This window comes from Dermacentor variabilis, chromosome 3, assembly GCF_050947875.1.
Source record: "Dermacentor variabilis isolate Ectoservices chromosome 3, ASM5094787v1, whole genome shotgun sequence".
In the NCBI taxonomy this organism is placed as follows: domain Eukaryota; kingdom Metazoa; phylum Arthropoda; class Arachnida; order Ixodida; family Ixodidae; genus Dermacentor; species Dermacentor variabilis.
Genome location: NC_134570.1, coordinates 156,713,940 through 156,731,947, shown reverse-complemented (window position 1 = coordinate 156,731,947; position 18,008 = coordinate 156,713,940). Strand labels below are relative to the sequence as shown.

Here is an 18,008-nt window from a genome sequence, read left to right as displayed (position 1 = left end):
TCGTAAATGAAACATGAAAGGCCGTTTCCGCTCGATAAGCGATTGCGTACGCTTGAAGCTTAAAGAACAACAGGGCCGCTATTTTGTAGCGATGCCTTATGCATTATTCTATGCTATTCTTATCACCCACCACACACGGCCGCCTGATCCCGTTGATAGTGTGGGCAGACCGTCGCTCTGACCACTGGGCAAGCGCGAAAAGCCTCAGAAAGCATAGAATAAGGCATAAGGCATCGCTACAAAATACCGGCCCAGATGCCGACTCTATAGAAGGTCGCTCTTACCCGAAAAAATGAAAAAAAGAAAAACGAAGAACTGGACACGCTCAACGTTTCCTTTTCCGGAGGATTTCGAAATGTGCTCTTTGGCTCGACGGCGCACGCATGCACCCCTGAATTGCATTAGCGGACCGCGCACTGCCTTCCGCGTTCCGGTTGATCCGAAGTACATAAATAAATGCAGGAGCTGAGCCGGACTTCCACCGCACGGCGGACGCGAGCGAAGGGACACGGGACGGGCGCAGCACTTGGAGGAGATTGGCTATGTAGCTGCTATAGGCCTAAATGTGGCGCCAAAGGTCACTCGGATTGGAAGAGCCTCGCAACAGAGCTCTTTTTAGGCAACGTGCGCAGGATGAGACGCGTGATTTGGCACGAGATGACGTGGCGACGTTTTCCATTAACGATACTCGACTATCGTATGCTTGTTACCTCTCTCTCTCTCTTTCTCTCTGTGCGCGTGATGTGATTTTCTGTGCCTCCGTCACTCTCACGCATTTACCACTTGTAGTTTCTCCCCTTCAAGCAGGTGCACGTGAGGTACATCTTGCGGGAAATAATTGCTAGTCTGCTTCTCTCGTTCCTTTGAGGGTGTATGTTTTCGTGCAATAAACAACAACAACAACAACAACAACAACAACAACAACAACAACAACAACAATAATAATAATAATAATAATAATAATAATAATAATAATAATAATAATAATAATAATAATAATAATAATAGAGAGAATGAACAACATCGACAACATCTCGGGAACAGGCCCATGCATGGGGCAAGTCATAATTTATACACTGGCGAATACATCCTCATGGTTTCAAAAAAATTGAGAAGGAGAGCGTGCTCCCCTTCGCAATGTGTGGCGCAAAAAGGAGATGACTGAAAATGAGCAATTTCCTACGAGTTAGTTTCGCCGCGAACGGCAAATCTACAAAACTGCGCTTCCTGGATATTGATCTACTTTGCGTTTTCGTAAGCCGGTATTAAATAAAGAGTGAAAATTGGCTTTCGCATCAGTCTTAATTGTTTCACCGTGATGCATGCACCACACAAGCACCTTACCATTTCGTCTGTGGAGACTATGCGGCGACTTTCACCCGCGGTCACATCACCACCTGCAATAAAAAAAAAAGGTTACGATTAGTGACAGACACATCATTCGATTTCATCATAAAAATATGACCCTGTTATTTGTCATTCGAAGATTTGCTTATAGCAAACCGAGCAAACGCGCTGAGTTTTAAATCGTGAATCTTTTCGAGGCATGCTAGCTGCACCAGGAGTTCAAAAAAATAATTACGCAGGTTCCACTTACTTTGGGAATCGAAGTCATGCGAAGCATTTTTCAGGCTATGACATTGATCGACTCTGCGACGGCGCGCCTGGACGCAGATTTACAATTGCTAGCAGGTACAACCGGGCGTGGCGTTTCTCGTGGCGCTCGACGTTTCTGCGAAGGCGCGAGTAAGAGCGGGTGCGAGAGATAAAATCTGGGGGGCCTTTGGCCTTTGCTCCTTGAATATGTGACTCTGCCTAGGCACTACTAGGCACTACGGAGGAGGTTTCTTAGCGCGTGTTGTACGCGTTTGTCTCCTAGACATGCCGGCATTGCGGAGTGAGGTCGAGCTTGTTTACGCTCCGCCGCTGGCTGTCCGCGCGGTGAGCCAGTGGGCACGGGCGCCCCATTTGGTGATGGCCGTGTATGAAGGGGCAAGGTTCTGACTGATGTTGTATAAGTTGCGGGTCGCTTTTTTTCGTCGCGACGATAGATTGGATTTTTTACAAGCACTGCTCCAGGAGGGCACATGTAACCGGCAAACGGAGGCCCCAGGAGAGCACCTGAGGTTATATATAATAAAGCGGGCGGCGCAGGATCTCCGAGGCACCCAAGGGGTAGCGGGGGGATCAAAGCTGGAAGCGGGGCGGCCCGTGGGTTGTGGCCGCGGAGGCCGAAGCGTGCCAGGGGATGTGCGCATAAAGAATTGGCTGTCCGCGATAGCTGACAGCCGATATTGTACACCCCTGGCACGCGCAAGCCTCGGAGAGCCCCAGCCCACGGACCGGATAGGGTTCTAGCATTGGTGTCCCCGTTGCCGCTTTGGTGTCCTGGAGGCGCCGCCAATAATGCGAAATAATGACACTTTGGTTCAGTTAGTATAAAAACACGACTGAATAGATATAATTACGTCCAGCCGCCAACTTGCGACTCTATAAGCTCAGCACTAGAGCGCCCCGCGGCTTCTGCCGGCACGCCTAGGGACAAACGCATACAACACGCGCTAAGAAACTCCTCCGTAGAGCAAACGTCCCCACGTTTCCTCTCTCGCGCATGCGCGCAAAGTCTGCCGCCTCCGCAAGTGCCACGCCCCGCTATACCTACTACGCCGCCTGGACCGGGCCTTTTCACTCTCTCGACGACTTCGAACAGGCGCTTATTGTGGAGCTCGGACATGCCGAGGGTCAGAAAGCAGCGGTCTACCAAGAGCTGGTCTTTGTGAGTGCCAAGGGCTGGTTGGCGCACAAGGGGTGGTGGGAAACTTGCGTTCGAATCGCTTTTCGCGCGGATGCAACCACCACCCGGTGCTCCGCCGCTGGCATAGCCGGATGTTCTTACGCGCGCCAAATGGCTCGGCGCAAAATTCGAAAGACGATGCTCGAATGATGACGATGCCGCGACCACGCCGATAACGTGAACACGAGCATATGGCCAGCGGCTCAAGTGGCAGGCACCGCCAGCACCGCGGGCTTAAGAGGCTAGATAGATACACATAAAGTACCCGAGGTTCGCGAAGAATTCTTCGCATCTAAACAAAATTGTGTAATCCGTAACCATAGACGCGGCTGCATGAAAAGGCCCAGATGGATAGTTACACTGCTGCATCCACACGCGCAGTGATGTGCGACCGCGAAGCACAATACGAAAGCTTACAAACATCGTATGCAGAAGATGCGCAACCATCGTATTCACGAAACAGCCGGCTGGATGCGAAGTTCCACCTCCAAGCAAATAAACAGCGCAAAAGAGAGGGCAAAAAAGAAGACTGGTATACAACGGACGGGAGCTGTATACAGCACCCGCTCGTTGTACCTGCTTTCGACCTCGTCTCCTTTGCGCTGATTTTTTGCTTTGAGTACGTTGCACCAAATCGCCCACACATGAAGCTCCTGCTGGCCCAACTCGAATTCACCGAGTGGAGCCAATGGAGCATCGCCCTCCTCGGCCTAAGAAGACACTCCGCTACAATAAAGTTCCTCGTTTATTCCTATACACGACTGACTTGACTGAAACATTTTCACTGCACAGCACGCAAGTATATATATATATATATATATATATATATATATATATATATATATATATATATATATATATATATATATATATATATATATATATATATATATATATATATATATATATGCGCGCTGCAAGTACCTGGCTAGATATTTTTGCAGAGCGTTAGAAGGACTGACAACTGGCCAGAATGTGTTGTTAGATGTTGATGGACACGGAATTACCATCATTTATAGTAATAGAATGCAGCACGCTGTTTGCGATTTAAGTAGAAATTAGAACTTTAAATTGGCAAGGAAAGCGTGACAAACCAGCAAATCTTTTGATGTATTCTATGAGATTACTGTACGTAAGTCGGCTGTTAATAGTTGCAACAAAATTAATGCTTAAAATTGCAGTTGTTATATATTTGACACTCGCGCTTTATTCGCCTCGAAAATCAAAAGTGCACGCATGGCTCAGGCAACACGCTGAACTGCGTATCGCGTGTGAAAGCGTCGTTTTGTTTTCTATGCGATCGCGGTTTCGCTGACTGGTCATATGCCAAAGCAGTCGACAGGAAACCACGAAAACGTTTAGCTATTACCGCAGAAATAACTTGACAGTTCGGAAAATGTGAGACCCAGGAACCGCGACTTATATGATAAACTAATTATCACTTTCTTACAGCTACGTACGGCCGCACTTGTCTGCCTCCCACTAGTGCCGGCCTATAATCGCTATCGCGCTCACCTATCACCGTTTTCAGTATGTTTCCAGTGAAAGACTAGATCCTCACTGGAGATCGAAAAATTATGATAAATATTCCACGGAGTCTTCCGCGTTACCACTTCATGATTAGACACTCTGGCCTTTCTTTATTTAACCTTTCCATTGCGCAAAAAAAAAAAGCGGGGGGGGGGGGTGTACCATGAAAATTGGTTGTCAGTCCCTTTAACGGCGGAGCGCCGCTGCAAACGCATTGACCTGTAGGGAAAGCGCTGTTATTATTTTGCAGTCAGGGTGACTTGTCAGGGTGCACGCAGGAACGTTCCAGAATACGGGGCTTAACGTATAACGCAGAACCCAAACTCACTTTGGTATTTCAGCACAATGCGTTGGCGGGCTAGTTGGTGCGAATCCATGAGTACTTTGTTAAGCGCAAAAAGACAGACACAAGAAAGACGACAAGAAGCGCCTTGTCCTGTCGTCTTTCTTGTGTCTGTCTTTTTGCGCTTAACAAAGTACTCACTTTGGTATATTGTCTTTGCGGTTCCTTTGCGAGAAGTTTTACAATTAGGGGAACCAACATTAGGGCATGGTATCGGCTGGGCACACAGAAAAAAAAAGAAAACCGAAAGAAGAACACAAAAGAACCTATATAAGCCGAGTTCGTGTTCTGTGCTGCTTCCGTTACTTCTGCGTTTACGTTAAGTTGCCTGAGAACGTTATTCCCAAAGTTATCTAATAATCCGCGCAGGGAGTACCGGTAGGCTATGTAGGAATCCCGTGATCAAGAGTTTTTTTTTTTCTCCCCCTCGTAACATTCACTGTGCCTTATTCGGACATCCTTCCGAGGGAGAGCTTGATCATCTTTGTGCCCCTTCCCTCTCACGCGCTCTGCATAGACTGCTTGGCTTAAACACAGTGCTAACAGGCGTCCGTGAATGCAAGCGAGACGTATATATAGAGTGATGAAAACAAGCCGCGATACGATGCAAACGAAGTTATGTGATCACGTCGTCGTCATCGGGTAAGCAGCGTGCCTCCGAGCAGCCATACTCCCTCGTCGGTGAAACTCTTTTGAGACATTCTGCCAGCGACCTGACAGATAAGAACTTACAAGCGCATTTTGCTCGGCCGACGTAACTTTTTGGCGCGGCAAAAAAGAGAAGAAAAAGAAAACTACAACACGAAAAATTCTCTACTGACTTCCGTCCGAAAGGTGCCACACGGGAATGTAATACTGCACCTTGGTAAGTGCTACCGAGGTGACGTGCGCACTCTGCACGATTCCGTGTCGACAAAATTAGTTGCTTCAGGGAATTAGGAGGAGCCCATTCATACCCAGGAATTTTGGAAATTGCACCTGCGGCCAACTGGCGAACTTCACCGCAATGCGCGAGCATAGCTCAACAGGCACCATTCTTAAAAACGATATTTCCAGAGGCCGCGCGAATTGCAACAGCTTTCGGTTGGCAACTTCGAGAAGTTAGGCCCTTCTTATAATATGCGTTATTTACGGCACTTATTCGCAACTTTCTCGCTGCGTTATATCGGTATTTTAACCGTGACCAAAACATTGTTATAAACCACCAGGAACGTTATGACTAAGTTCGCCTAAACATGCGCGTTAATAAAAGCGCGTACCCTCTCGACACCGCAAAGTGAAAGTTGTTGAAATTTGGGCGGCCTTCTGAAACACCAGTTTTTGAAGATATGCTGCACGTTGAGGTACGCTGGCACACTGCGGCGAAGCTATAAAGAGGGCTGCAGAGGCAGTGTCCCAAATGCATGTACATGAACTAGTGGCTAGAAAAATGACCTTGAAGAAAAAAAAAAGCCAATATGCGTGAACGCCACAGGCACCATGCATGCACAACGACGATGGAAGATAAGGGTTGACTGACGGCGTTTCAAGTCTTTAAAAAACAACGCACGGTGTGCGAGACACCCCTAAGTGACGGAGCTCCGGATTCATTTTGACAGTAGGGTTTTTCATTGCGATAAGCAATTATACGGACACTGCAGGCGCATTTCTGCAGTCGCCGTGAGGTTCCGTAGAGAGTCCAAGGGCGATAACATTGCCGCCGCAGGCCGTATGGTGCATGTGCAAGTGAAAGCGTGAGAGGGTGAGACGACGATGGCGGCTCAATCTCGCGCAGGCAGGGAGGAAAGCGGTGAGGAAGCGCGCCGTCCTCCCTCGCGCGCAAGAACCGAGGGCGAGGGGAGGTAAGGGGAGGATGGGCGCTCTACTCCGGCGGCTGCTGCGTATGGCTCGACAGCGGCCTATCTTGAAAGCGACCTGTGATGGGACAGAGTGCGCTCCGCGGTTGCTGATAGCTTCGTGTACGCTGTGTTTCCGCCGCTTAGTTCGCGTTGAAGTGAGAGGCAGCACGAAGGTCAATTCGCTCGCTGCTGCTGCGGCGTTTTGCCAGCATTTTGACAGCGAGTTTCCGCGGTCATCGATAGAGATTTATTCACGTTTGCTTGTCAATTTAGTTAGTCAGCGAATGTTTACAAGTTTACAGTGCTGATAAAACTACTATCCTTACTTTGTATAGCTGTCTACCAATTTGCTATCGCAATCGATGCTTCGCCTTTCGGGTGGAACAGCGACTTTCTTTTTTTCTTTAAGTGCACCCAAAGCGCGGTGCACGATGTGTTTTCCGTTTTGATTCGTTTTCCGCCACTTTAGCAGAGCGCAGCCGCAGCGAGCTCACCCACGACCTCGCGCTCGTCGGCAGTAGGCCGCCGCTGCGGGTCCTCTGTAAGATATAATACGGCTGCAATACACGCGTCACGTGATCAGAGCCGCTGCCGTCACAAATATCGGAGCGGCTCGCCTTAGGCTGCAGTAACAGGCATGCAGCAGGGTGCGGAGAAAAACAACGAATCTGGCTGGTAGGCCGGCCGCACCCGTGCGATCCGGAATAACCATATTCGCTCGTGAATGTCGGCGGCTTACGTCCCTCGGAAAGCTTCCGGCATGCCCGGCCGAACGCTCACCGCTAAGGAGATTTCCAACGCACAATCGCAGCGCAACATGGCCTGGGCGGACATAGGCAGCGAGACCGGCTGCCCGTAGCACGAGATGATTTGATATGACAAAATGATAAGCATAGAATACTAGAATCGTGTTTTGTCGATGCATTTGCGAATGAAAGAAGCGAAAACGTGGGAAGACCCCTGTATACGATTCAGTTGTCTCGAGCGGCCTCGCTTCGCGAACGGGAAAGCGTGCGCGCGCTTTTGCATTGTAAATGTCTATGTTAAGTTGCCCACACACAAGTTCCCGCACATACAGAGAGGTGATCACCACTTTCCCAGTTGTTTCTTTCACAGTTGTTTGTTAATGAAGTATACGGTGCCTCCTGCCGCTCCTGCAGCAGTTGCTGCGAAACAGTGGAACCTAGTGGGAGAAGACGAAGATAGTGGAAGCGAAGAAATTCTCGTCCGTGGCCAGGGCCCGCCTACTTGGTATATATACAGCGTGTATCAGACATACGTCTACACGCCTAAAACAAGTTCAGTATTTTACTGTAGTAGGCTATATTAAACTCTAAACCTGATATTTTCCACTTAAGAGTCAAGTGCATTGGTTGACGTCACTATCTGAAATGGCGCTCGATGCGGAGTGTAGTAAGTCACCGACGCAGTAAGGGGGATCGCGCACGAGAAATTATGAGGCCGCGTAAGGTTGAACGGTTCTGCGAAACCCCCAATGAACAGCGCTGTGCTAACGATGCCGCAAAGTGTTTGAACACAAAAGTTGTTCATTCCTGCACGATGGTGCAACCCCGTCGTTATGCTACTGGGGCGAGGGCAATGCTGAATGATTAAGGCTGGAGGCCAGCTTGGTTGTTACATGTTCAAGTGAAACGGGCTACCGAAACTTGCGCAAAGGATAGCCACAACACGTAGACGAGCGAAAACGTGTAGCCACGTGTTGTGAGTGCCTTTTTCGTTTTTTTTTTCTTTTTTTGCTCAGTAAAGCGTTTTACTTCAGTCTTGAATGGAAAATTTTCGTACAGGTGGGTCCAGAACGGCGCCTACGGAATGCCGGCTAGCCCTCTATCACGCTCGGAAGCAGCGAGACATCGACAAGAAACCAACATGTGACGAAGAGATTCGTGATACATTCCGGCGTCCCAATGTGTCGGAAAAACAATTCGCAACTTTCCAAACTGCGGTCGATTATGCTGTGTTGCAAGCAGTGAGCACTTTGAGGGAAATAAGCGAATAGACATTGTTGTACTGTAGTATATCGTTGCTTTCAGACATTGCCTTTCTAATGTTGCGATACCTTGATGCGTAATGTGTCAGATCATTTATTCCCCGGACGCGGACTGTATAAATTACCCCGACTGTATACGCATCCGGCTCGGCTACGCACTTGTGTACAGCGTTATAAACGTTCGGCTTCATTGACGCGCCAGCGGTGCCTACTCAGCGGAACTTCCCAGCAGCCTCGAACAACCACAACAGAACGCAATACGTCGGCTTAGGTTGTTCAACGCAGACATTGACCGTTCTACACAGAAACTGTCGACCTCCCTTGGCTTTACAACCACAAGGTGTATGCGCAATGAATTGGCGCGCTCGCAATCTGGATGCCGCCTGAACGGCGCTGGCCGACCAAGGACTAAACTTTGAAACGCAAATGCGAAGCGTTGCCGCGCGTAAGTCGTTCCGGATAAGCGACGGCAAACAACGCCCACGCACGCCGTCAAATTAACGCGCCAGCTTCCAACCAACCTCGTTTAGCGAGGCAGCTCCGGCCAGAGCCACTTGGCTCGCGGTCATCGGTAAACTGGCTCGTTTATTTAAACTACTTCGCACCCGCTCGCTGCGCGAACGCGAAATACGGGTGGCGCGTAGTGAGCCGCACGAAGGGCAGAAGTCGCTTGACGTGACTGCGTTCATCAGCCAGCGCGACTATGCCGCGTGTATAAATGCTTTTTCGCAGCTCGCTGAATGAATCCGCACAATCGAGCACGCATGCCGAGGCGAAAAGTGCTTCGAATAGGGCTCGCAAACAGCGCTTCAAGGACACTCACGTGTTCACGGGCGGCAGCCTCCAGCGCGGCCCGTCGATATGCGCGCGCGCCCATTATAGACGGCACGTAAGTGCGCAAACGAGCGAAGCGCCCGTGTGTATACCTCTCATCGCCGGCGCGTTCGAACAACCGCGCGTATGCGCGCGCGCACCCTTTCTCTAAAACGCATTAGCGAGAATCGCAACTCGTGACCTGCTAACCAAGCAACGCGACCGGTAGGAGCGTGCTGGGTGCACAAGCGGTGGAAGGGGAACTGAAACAGCGAACCACGAATGAAGCGCCGACAAAGCGAAGAAGAAAAACGAGAGCGCTGAGCGTCCTTCGAGCTTTAATAAAGAAAGGAAAAGGCGGGCGCGCGTATACGGCCGTGCCCATTGGAGAGAATATATATTTAGCACGAGGAAGGCACAACTGCATCTGCAGTGTACACGGTGTGTGGGGTGTCCCAGCTAACGTTAGCCAAGCTGCTCATCAAAAAAAAAAAAGGAAAAAGAAACCACACAGTGCAAGATATGATCTTCAGACCAATATATACAGCGTTCGTTCGTCACACCTGTAACCACCGAACACTGTAGATGTTATAATTGTCCTCTATAATCTGTCTTTATTTTATTTTTATTTATTCATGTACTTTTTGCTTTGTACAGCTTGGCCAACGTTAGCTGGGACGCACGGTGTACTGCGGGAATATAAGCACATACACTCTGGGCTGTGATCCGCACAGCGGAGACCCGCAGAGGGGATGGCGTGTACACATATGTTTCGATGTTCCGCAAACGCAATCCCGAAATACTCGTCCAACGCACGTGTAGTTTGCCCAGACGGCAAGCGATAAAGTACGGGGCCGCGCAATAAAATTAACTTCCTACGTATAGTTTAGTGTATTACATTTAGGAATTGTGAGGAACTTAAGCTCCATTCGACCTAAATGAAGGCGGTTTCAGGCCAGCGACTCGGAGAATCTTTGTTGGATCTCGATTTGAGGTTTTTCGACCGTTTGCGTATGGCGTTTCCGCAGGCTTGCGAGATCGTGCCGATTGTACTCGTTCTCTGACAGACTTTGGCAACGCTTCGCGCTACCCCTCTTTCACGTTACTAATGCCTTTCCCCGTATATACAGCTCAGCCCACCAGAGCCCTCTCTGGTTAGCCTCCCTGCCTTTCTGTGCCTACTCATGCTGTTCTCTCTCTCTCTCTCTCTCTCTCTCTCTCTCTCTCTCTCTCTCTCTCATTATATATATCTTTTTTTTTTCTCTAAGCTATAGCTGGCCCTGGCCCTTTACCCAGGCCGCCCCCCCCCTCGTTTTTTTTTTCTTTCTTTTGCAAAGCCATGTGACGCACACGAACGACCTCATTAGGCCGCCTATGAAGTGGCTTGAATAAAACTTTTAATAGAAAATTTCAAATTTCAGCAAATAATCGTCTTCGAGTTATCACTATTCCGACACATTAACGGTTGCACGAATCGACATCAGAGAGAAGCCATTAACGGTATTTTTTTTTTTGCGTTATAAAAGTGTGTACTAAATATTAGGTTAGAAGGCGTATGCGTTGTTCACGATGCGTTTCACAATCAAGTGCAGCATCTTGCGCTTCTCATAATTGAGGCGGGCTATTCAGGCGAGCATGCGGAGGTTCATCCTTTCACAGACTATTTGCATTTCAACACTGCAGACTGGCATGCCGCACATATTCCTTTGGTCGCATGTTAATTTCTGTTTGCTTCTGTGTGGGGGACTCGATGTTTATTCACCTTTGTTTCTTATTGAGAAATACCTCACGGGCTTCCAGAGATGCACTGAGTGAAGGGATCGTGTGGTACAGTTCACTTGCGCTCTTACACCCTTTCTTTTGGTGCAAGGGTGCCAGTTACAGATTCACACCCCTTTTCACATTTAGGGGTGCAAATTATTTTACACTGATAAAGACGCGCAACGCGTCTGACACCAAAAAAATGACATACGAAGCGGACCCTCCGCCAACGCTCCGCTCAATCGGTTCGGTGGCCGAGTTTATGGGACAGAGCTCTGCCATCCGCTGCTGCTGACACTGTGGGCATGCATAATGGATAACCACACTATAGCGTTCCTGCTAACGCATACGTTTCACAGGGCGTCGATCGACTTAACGCGGACGCTTTCCCGTCTCGTCTCGTCTCGCGCACCGTCGGAGTGCGACGCCACCGGCGGCGCAGTTCGTTGAGCCAGCGTCGTGGGACGCCTGGTAGCTGCCAGGCGGCGCTGTTTCTCGTGTACATCCAGCAGGAGTGTTTGCCTTGCGTGCTGATTCCCGCCAACACCCGCGTATAGTTGGAACAACGTCCGAGGAATTAGAGCGCGACGTTTAAGCTCGCTATTGCGTGCGATATGATTCGCCCTTTAGATGAAACCGTCAATGTTTAAATATATATATATATATCAGTCAATAATCGCTCATTGCACTTCATTGTAATGCGCTAAGCTGTTATGCCATACGCACATCACGTAAGGCACAAGATGGCGCAACGACACGATACTAATAACTTTCTCTTTTTGTATAAGAAAATAAAGAAGGTGTTGATAGCATACCTTGTAGGCTTTGTTGTATATGATTGTACCGACGCCCCCTCTCCACCAGCCTCTTTATGAATGGACGCGTCTCGGAGCCGGACGGAAAAGCCTTTGGTTCCGCGTGCGATTATACGTACAGCAAACGGATGCCGCATAGTTGTCACGGGACTTATCGTGCGTATCAAAAAAGAAAGCGGCGTTAATTTGGTGCCCCCCCCCCTCCGTAATACCTTTATTACTATTATCTTAGGCGTTCTCATCGCGGGGAGGGCGAGAACCTGCCCTCCGGACTGCGGCGCGGGAGCACAAAACCAGGCGCGCCAGCGTCTGCAATGCTCTTGCGCGGGGGACGTACACGCGCGATTCAGCACAGCCGACGAGAGCGTTAATGGCGATGCCCAGGGCGCGGCGGTCGTCGAAAAATGTGCACGGACGTGTTCTCCTATACTCCGCACGAGTATAGGATAATTCGACATCGGGCGTGATATGCCCGCTAACCCACGACGCCATAGTCGAACGGTGCACATCGAACTTACAGGCCGGCTCAACCCCCCCCCCCCCATAGAAAGAATAATAAAATAAAACGTCAATAAACGCCGAATTGCGCTCACGCGCTGTTCGCAGGAAGTCAGAGCATAAGCGTACCGTATACGTCACAGTAATATGGAGTAATAACCATTCTGCAAAAGAAAAAAAAAAGAAACAGAACTGGGAGTTTAAAAATAACAATAAGCTCGCGCCGCATAATTTCCTCCCACTTATGTACACATATCCCAAAGCCGCTTGCCTCATCGCTTCCACGGGTCGTCAGACTTCCTGTATTCGTCGAGCACGTGGTATATAACGGAGCACATCGCGCAGGCAGCACACGCACGTCTCCGGCGAGACAGGACGCGACCGCTCTTGGTTTTCCTTTTCCGGGCGAAAAGATGGATCTTTCCGGGTTCCCGTCCGAAGAGCCGCGCGCGCAGCCAGTCGGTATCGCAAGCAGGACGCTCTATTTGAGGCGACGGCGCGCGCCTTTCGAAACCGCGGCGGTGCAGATAAAGCAAAAAGGCGTATATACACGTAAAAAGAAAAAAAATGAAAAAGGAAAGAAAAAGGCCGCCTTCGCCGGAATTGCGTCCTACTCGTATTTTCTTTTCTTGCTTCGCCGCGTCTCCGAGTCAGTGGAGAGCGACAGGGAAGCGCCGGTTATCCAAACGAATCACTTTTTAATGTAGCCCCCTTAATGCATGCGCGCTTGCACAGCACGGCTTATGCATTCCCATCTCGCGTCCTATATGAAATAAGGCGGCAGGAAAAATTCCTCGCAATCCGAGAGACGTTGCGCAAAAAGAATGAAAAAAAAAAAAAAAACCCCACCGGCGTTATACCTCGGCAAGGCGCTTCACATTTCTCCGTGCCGGCATGCAGCTACGGGGCGGAGGGGTCGATGGAAACGCGAGCGGCAGTGCGTGCGTGCGTCTGTGTGTATCTTCGTCCTCTCGTCACGTGACTTGCGATGGAAAAAAAAAATGCGGCGCGGCAGAGCATCCCCCACGAAGAAGGCATGCGCGCGAGAGAGAGTCCAGAATTCCTCCGGAGAAAACCGGCCGAAAAAAGAAAGAAAGAGACGGACTCGCGCCTTTTTTTTGTTGGCATTGCCGACTCCCGTCGTCTTTCATTTCGTTCTTGTGGCGTAACAAAAAAAAAAGGGGGGGGGGGGGGGAGTATATAGTCAGAGCACGCGTCAGACGCGTACGTGCGCGCTGTGCTACACAGGGTTAACGATTTCACTACGAACGTTACACCGTTGTCGACGACCGCTGCGTATACTGTTTCGTATTGCCGCAGTGACCCGACGTCGGCAGCGGGGAAGCGGCCGTTCGGTAACGTTATAGTCGAGCGTCGCTTCGCAAGACCGCGCGAAGCTTATGCGCTCAAATTTTAATGAGGGACGAGTGAATGTGCGAAACAAAGGAAGGTCGTTCCTGTTAGGCGGATCCCGTTACACGGCGAATGCACGCGCGCATGCAAGAGCAGGCGTTTCGAGCGTGTTGGCTATAAAACGCGGACGTGCCTTTCGCAACATTTCGCTTTTGAGCTCGGCACTGGAGGCGCAGTTCCTGTAGAACTCGTTTCCTATGACTTGCCCTGCGATTGCAGAACGCGTCGAGTCTTTCAGAGAGATGCTGCGCCTCTAAGCTCGATGCGTGATTGCGTCTCAAGCTTTTTTCTTTTTTTTTTTTTGCTCAGCTCTTGAACTCGTGCTTTTGAACGCAATCTGCATATAGTATCCATGCAGAAAGAATTTATTAGTTCACACACAGGACAAAAAGATTTTAATGGGTTGCGCATTTTCTCGAATCGACAAATGACGTTATATTATTTTGGTAAATCGTCCATACAATGAATTAGGATAAGGCCTACAATGTTAACTACAAATTCACAACGAGATACCTGGTTCGAACGCTTCAAAACACTTCGTTTAGTTACCGTCGGGTACCTAGAAGTAACGACGAGAAGTGTCAACTTAAAACACAGCCCTTCAATGCTTAAAACTGCCGCTGGAACTGGAGAAGTTGAGAAATCTATAACACCCCAACAACCTACGAGCATTAAGCAAAAGATAAAAAAGTTATACCGATCGTGCGAATTAATGACACGCGAAGCGCGTTACCGTTACCTGGCCATCTAACATTGCTTGCGGTTGCGCAAAGCGTTACCAGATGGCGTAACACATCCTGTAAGGTGAGGAACTGTGTGTAGGTGGCGCGACTCAGTTTATGTGACAAAAATGACAAGATGACGGCGACGACGTTGGCACGACGATGACGGCGTGGATATCCCGCTGTTGTGCGGGAACAACCAGATTCAAATCCCACCACCGGACACATTTACCAGTCTTTCTCTCTCTCTCTCTCTCTCTCTCTCTAGTCACAGCAAGCATCTGCCTGGTTTATTTTGCTTTCAGGTTTTCAAAGAGTACAGCCCGCTGCTGCAGAAGAATCCAAATACGCTGAACTCTGTTTGTCCTCTTGACTGCAATTTATCTTGGTGAGGAATATGATATCGACTTTAAAGCAGAACTAGAATAACGCAGCAATAAGATCACAGGAACCTAATCCATGCATGTGAGATTTCATGTAGTGAATATGCCTTCGTGAATCTCTCAAATGCAATAACGTACCGCAGTATATTTGAGCAGTTTAGCCAGCTGTTATTCGCTTTTCCGAATTTCAAGCACTCCACTAAGGGCTACGCCGCATCCCCAGGTCCCCCTCTCTCGTCCCGGAATATGAAAGAAGCAATACCGACAGCCGCTCTCAAACAGGTAACACACACACACATTATATATATATATATATATATATATATATATATATATATATATATATATATATATATATATATATATATATATATAAACCGGACGAACCACAGTCTACGAGCACAAAGTGGTTGGGAGAGAGGTACACCGGGTGATCATTCTTATGTTTTCCGTAATTTAAAACAAATCGCGTTTCCCAGACAACAGTATTCGTATGCTTGAGCTGGATTATTCAGAGGGATGGACGTTACTTGCACGAGAAAATGAAACACATATTCAACGAATTTTCAAAAAAAAATTGCTAATTCTTAATGAATTACTTTCCGGCATATATTGGAATTTGCGAATCGTAGCCGCCAATTTTGCAAGGCGTATATCCCACTTGGAACGAATTTCCAGAATGATACCAGTTTGGAGATAAGCGCCATCAAACTGGCCGTAATAATTCACCGTCGTTCCACTTTTTAAACAAAACGCCCTTTCATGTATTGAAGCACAAAAGTAACTAGAACGCCCACGTATTCTGCCCTACACTGTCGGAAAGAATATCTCGAAGCTCATGTGATCCTGGAGATTAATTTCGAGTGAGCATGCTTCGCAATATGACCGGCTACAACGCGTAAATTGCAATATGTACCGTGAACTAATCAATGAGGTTAATTAGTGCATTTATGTTAATTATTTGAACATGCATTCCGATTTCTCGCGCTAATAGTATGCGCGCCTCTTCGAATAATCCAGCTCGAGGACAAGAATTACGCTATCTGCCACAGCCGATTTTTTAAAAATTCCGGAGAACTTAAATATGATCACCCCGCATACAGAATGCTTCACGTTAACAAGTGATTAGCGAAGATTGGTTGCGCAGCACAGATGCGAGTATAGAAACCTCGCTCTGAAACAAGACCCACAGAAAGGAGCTGTTCTGCTGTTCAGAAGGGCACGAAGGGATAAGTCATCAGCCTCGAAATCGTACTTGATTATTTGTAGTCGTCATTTTTCATCTGGCGGTCAGCGCCGACACCTGAACTCGCAACGTTATGACGGAATAAATTAACTGAAATTCTGGGGTTTTACTTGCCAAAACCACGATTTTGGCATCGACGTGCAGCGAGTATACCTTCACGCGGTGACGCCCTTTTGCTCTCTGGTCGTTTTCTTTTAGTCCTTTACATGGTGGTCAGCAGGTGTATATCCATATTTTGAGGCCGTCACGGAAGTTTCTGGAATCTTTTTGTTAGTACAGATACGTTTGGTCAGGTACGCGTTATGAATCTCGCAAGATAGTTCATGTACATGTGCGAGGTCTATTTATTTATTATTTATTTATTTACTTGCGAATCACTAAGCTCTTACGGAACAGCGTTCGGGCGTATGCTGTCGTGTAAAAGGTTCAAACTGCACATCTCAAATATAGTTATCTCACGTGTAAGTGTAAAAGATATGCACATAAGCTCCGGCAAAATGGAATAAGTCAACTGGTGTAAGGAGGCGAGACTCGCAAAATTTTAATGTCGCGCAGTAATTGTCATAATCACATTTAACTGTTAAAAATTGTCGACACCTTTCGTTGGCCAAACGAACCGCTGTCGTTCGGTACCTTAAATTCAGCGCAGCGCTACAATTCTGAGCCTCGCTCTCGGAAAGACGTTCTTTGTAGTGTCGGTAAGGAGAGAGCCATCGTCGTCGTTCCTTTACGCAGGAGTAAATTGGAACTGCACCCGTCGAATGCAGGCGTGTGCTTCCCATTAACGAAACGAGCGAAGCGATATCTGATATTAGTATGCGTTGCACAGCAAATCACTTAGCGGCGAAAAAACGTTTCGAAGCCCGCGTCTTTTTTTCTTCTTTTCTTGCGTGTATAGGGTTAGCATGTATGTATCTCTGTGGCCACAAGTATGCCATTCTTACTCTACGTAGTGTTTTACAACTAATTTTCAGGGAGGAGAGGGCAGACATGGGGGGGGGGGGGGGCGGCAGTAGTTGCGTTGGTTCCAGAAAAGCGTTCGCACTTGATCTTCCTCCAGGATACTGGCCTCTACCAGGCATTCCAGCTGCCCGTTACAATATATATATATATATATATATATATATATATATATATATATATATATATATATATATATATATATATATATATAACGGGTCATTTTGTATATCAATCTGGTCATCTGGATCAGATACGCTACAGGCGCAAGGCCATGCAAACATCTGCAGCGTCGTCGAGCAATCTCTACCATCTCTCTGCGATAGCCGGCACATTGGTAGTCCACGTTTTATCGTGTATTTGCAATGCGTAACGAAAATCAACAGAGTCCCTCAGAAGGAAGGGGGCGGGGGGGGGCGAGCGAGCGTCGGTATGGAAGGAGAGGCCCTGGCGCGCCTCTCCCTCCCTCCCCCCCGCACGTTCGTGCTTGCACGGGCACTCCAGAGCTCGCGCAATTCGGCGGTGCACAAGCGAGCAACAGTCAAGCCGCTGCAAACGCGAGATCCGAGGAGCAAGAAACAAAGGGTGCGTGGCTTTCGGGCGGTGAACTACTTCCACACGAAAGACGGGAAAAAAAAAGAAGGACTAAGAAAGGGTATAGAGTCGCCGCGCGCGTTTATACACAAAAAGGGGGGGGAGCAGGGGCAGACGGGCGAATTAAATGCGCGCACCAGACAAGGCGAGGCCGCGTGGGGGCGGACGGGCTGCCGACGGAGCAAGACGCGCCCCGCGAGTCGGCAACGTTCAATCAGTTCCGGCAGGAACGCCGCGCCGTTCTCGGCGTGACCGACCGACCGGACCGAGCCGCGCTTGCAAACTCTCGG

At 48.7% G+C, this 18,008-nt stretch overlaps 1 protein-coding gene across 6 annotated transcripts in view; it reads right to left on the bottom strand.

The window, feature by feature from the left end:
* The window catches only part of LOC142576440 (uncharacterized), a 291,100-nt gene that overhangs the window by 41,643 nt on the left and 231,449 nt on the right, over nt 1-18,008 (bottom strand). For 3 of the 6 annotated variants that reach the window (XM_075686577.1, XM_075686576.1, XM_075686579.1), the window contains one exon: nt 1,345-1,397. The exons of 2 other annotated variants lie outside the window; for them this stretch is intronic. In XM_075686577.1, coding sequence (XP_075542692.1) covers nt 1,345-1,347 — 3 coding nt within the window. In that variant the 5' untranslated portion in view covers nt 1,348-1,397. Of the gene's footprint in view, nt 1-1,344; nt 1,398-9,336; nt 9,430-18,008 lie in introns of those variants that run through there. One more of the 6 variants, XM_075686580.1, reaches the window with a different exon arrangement.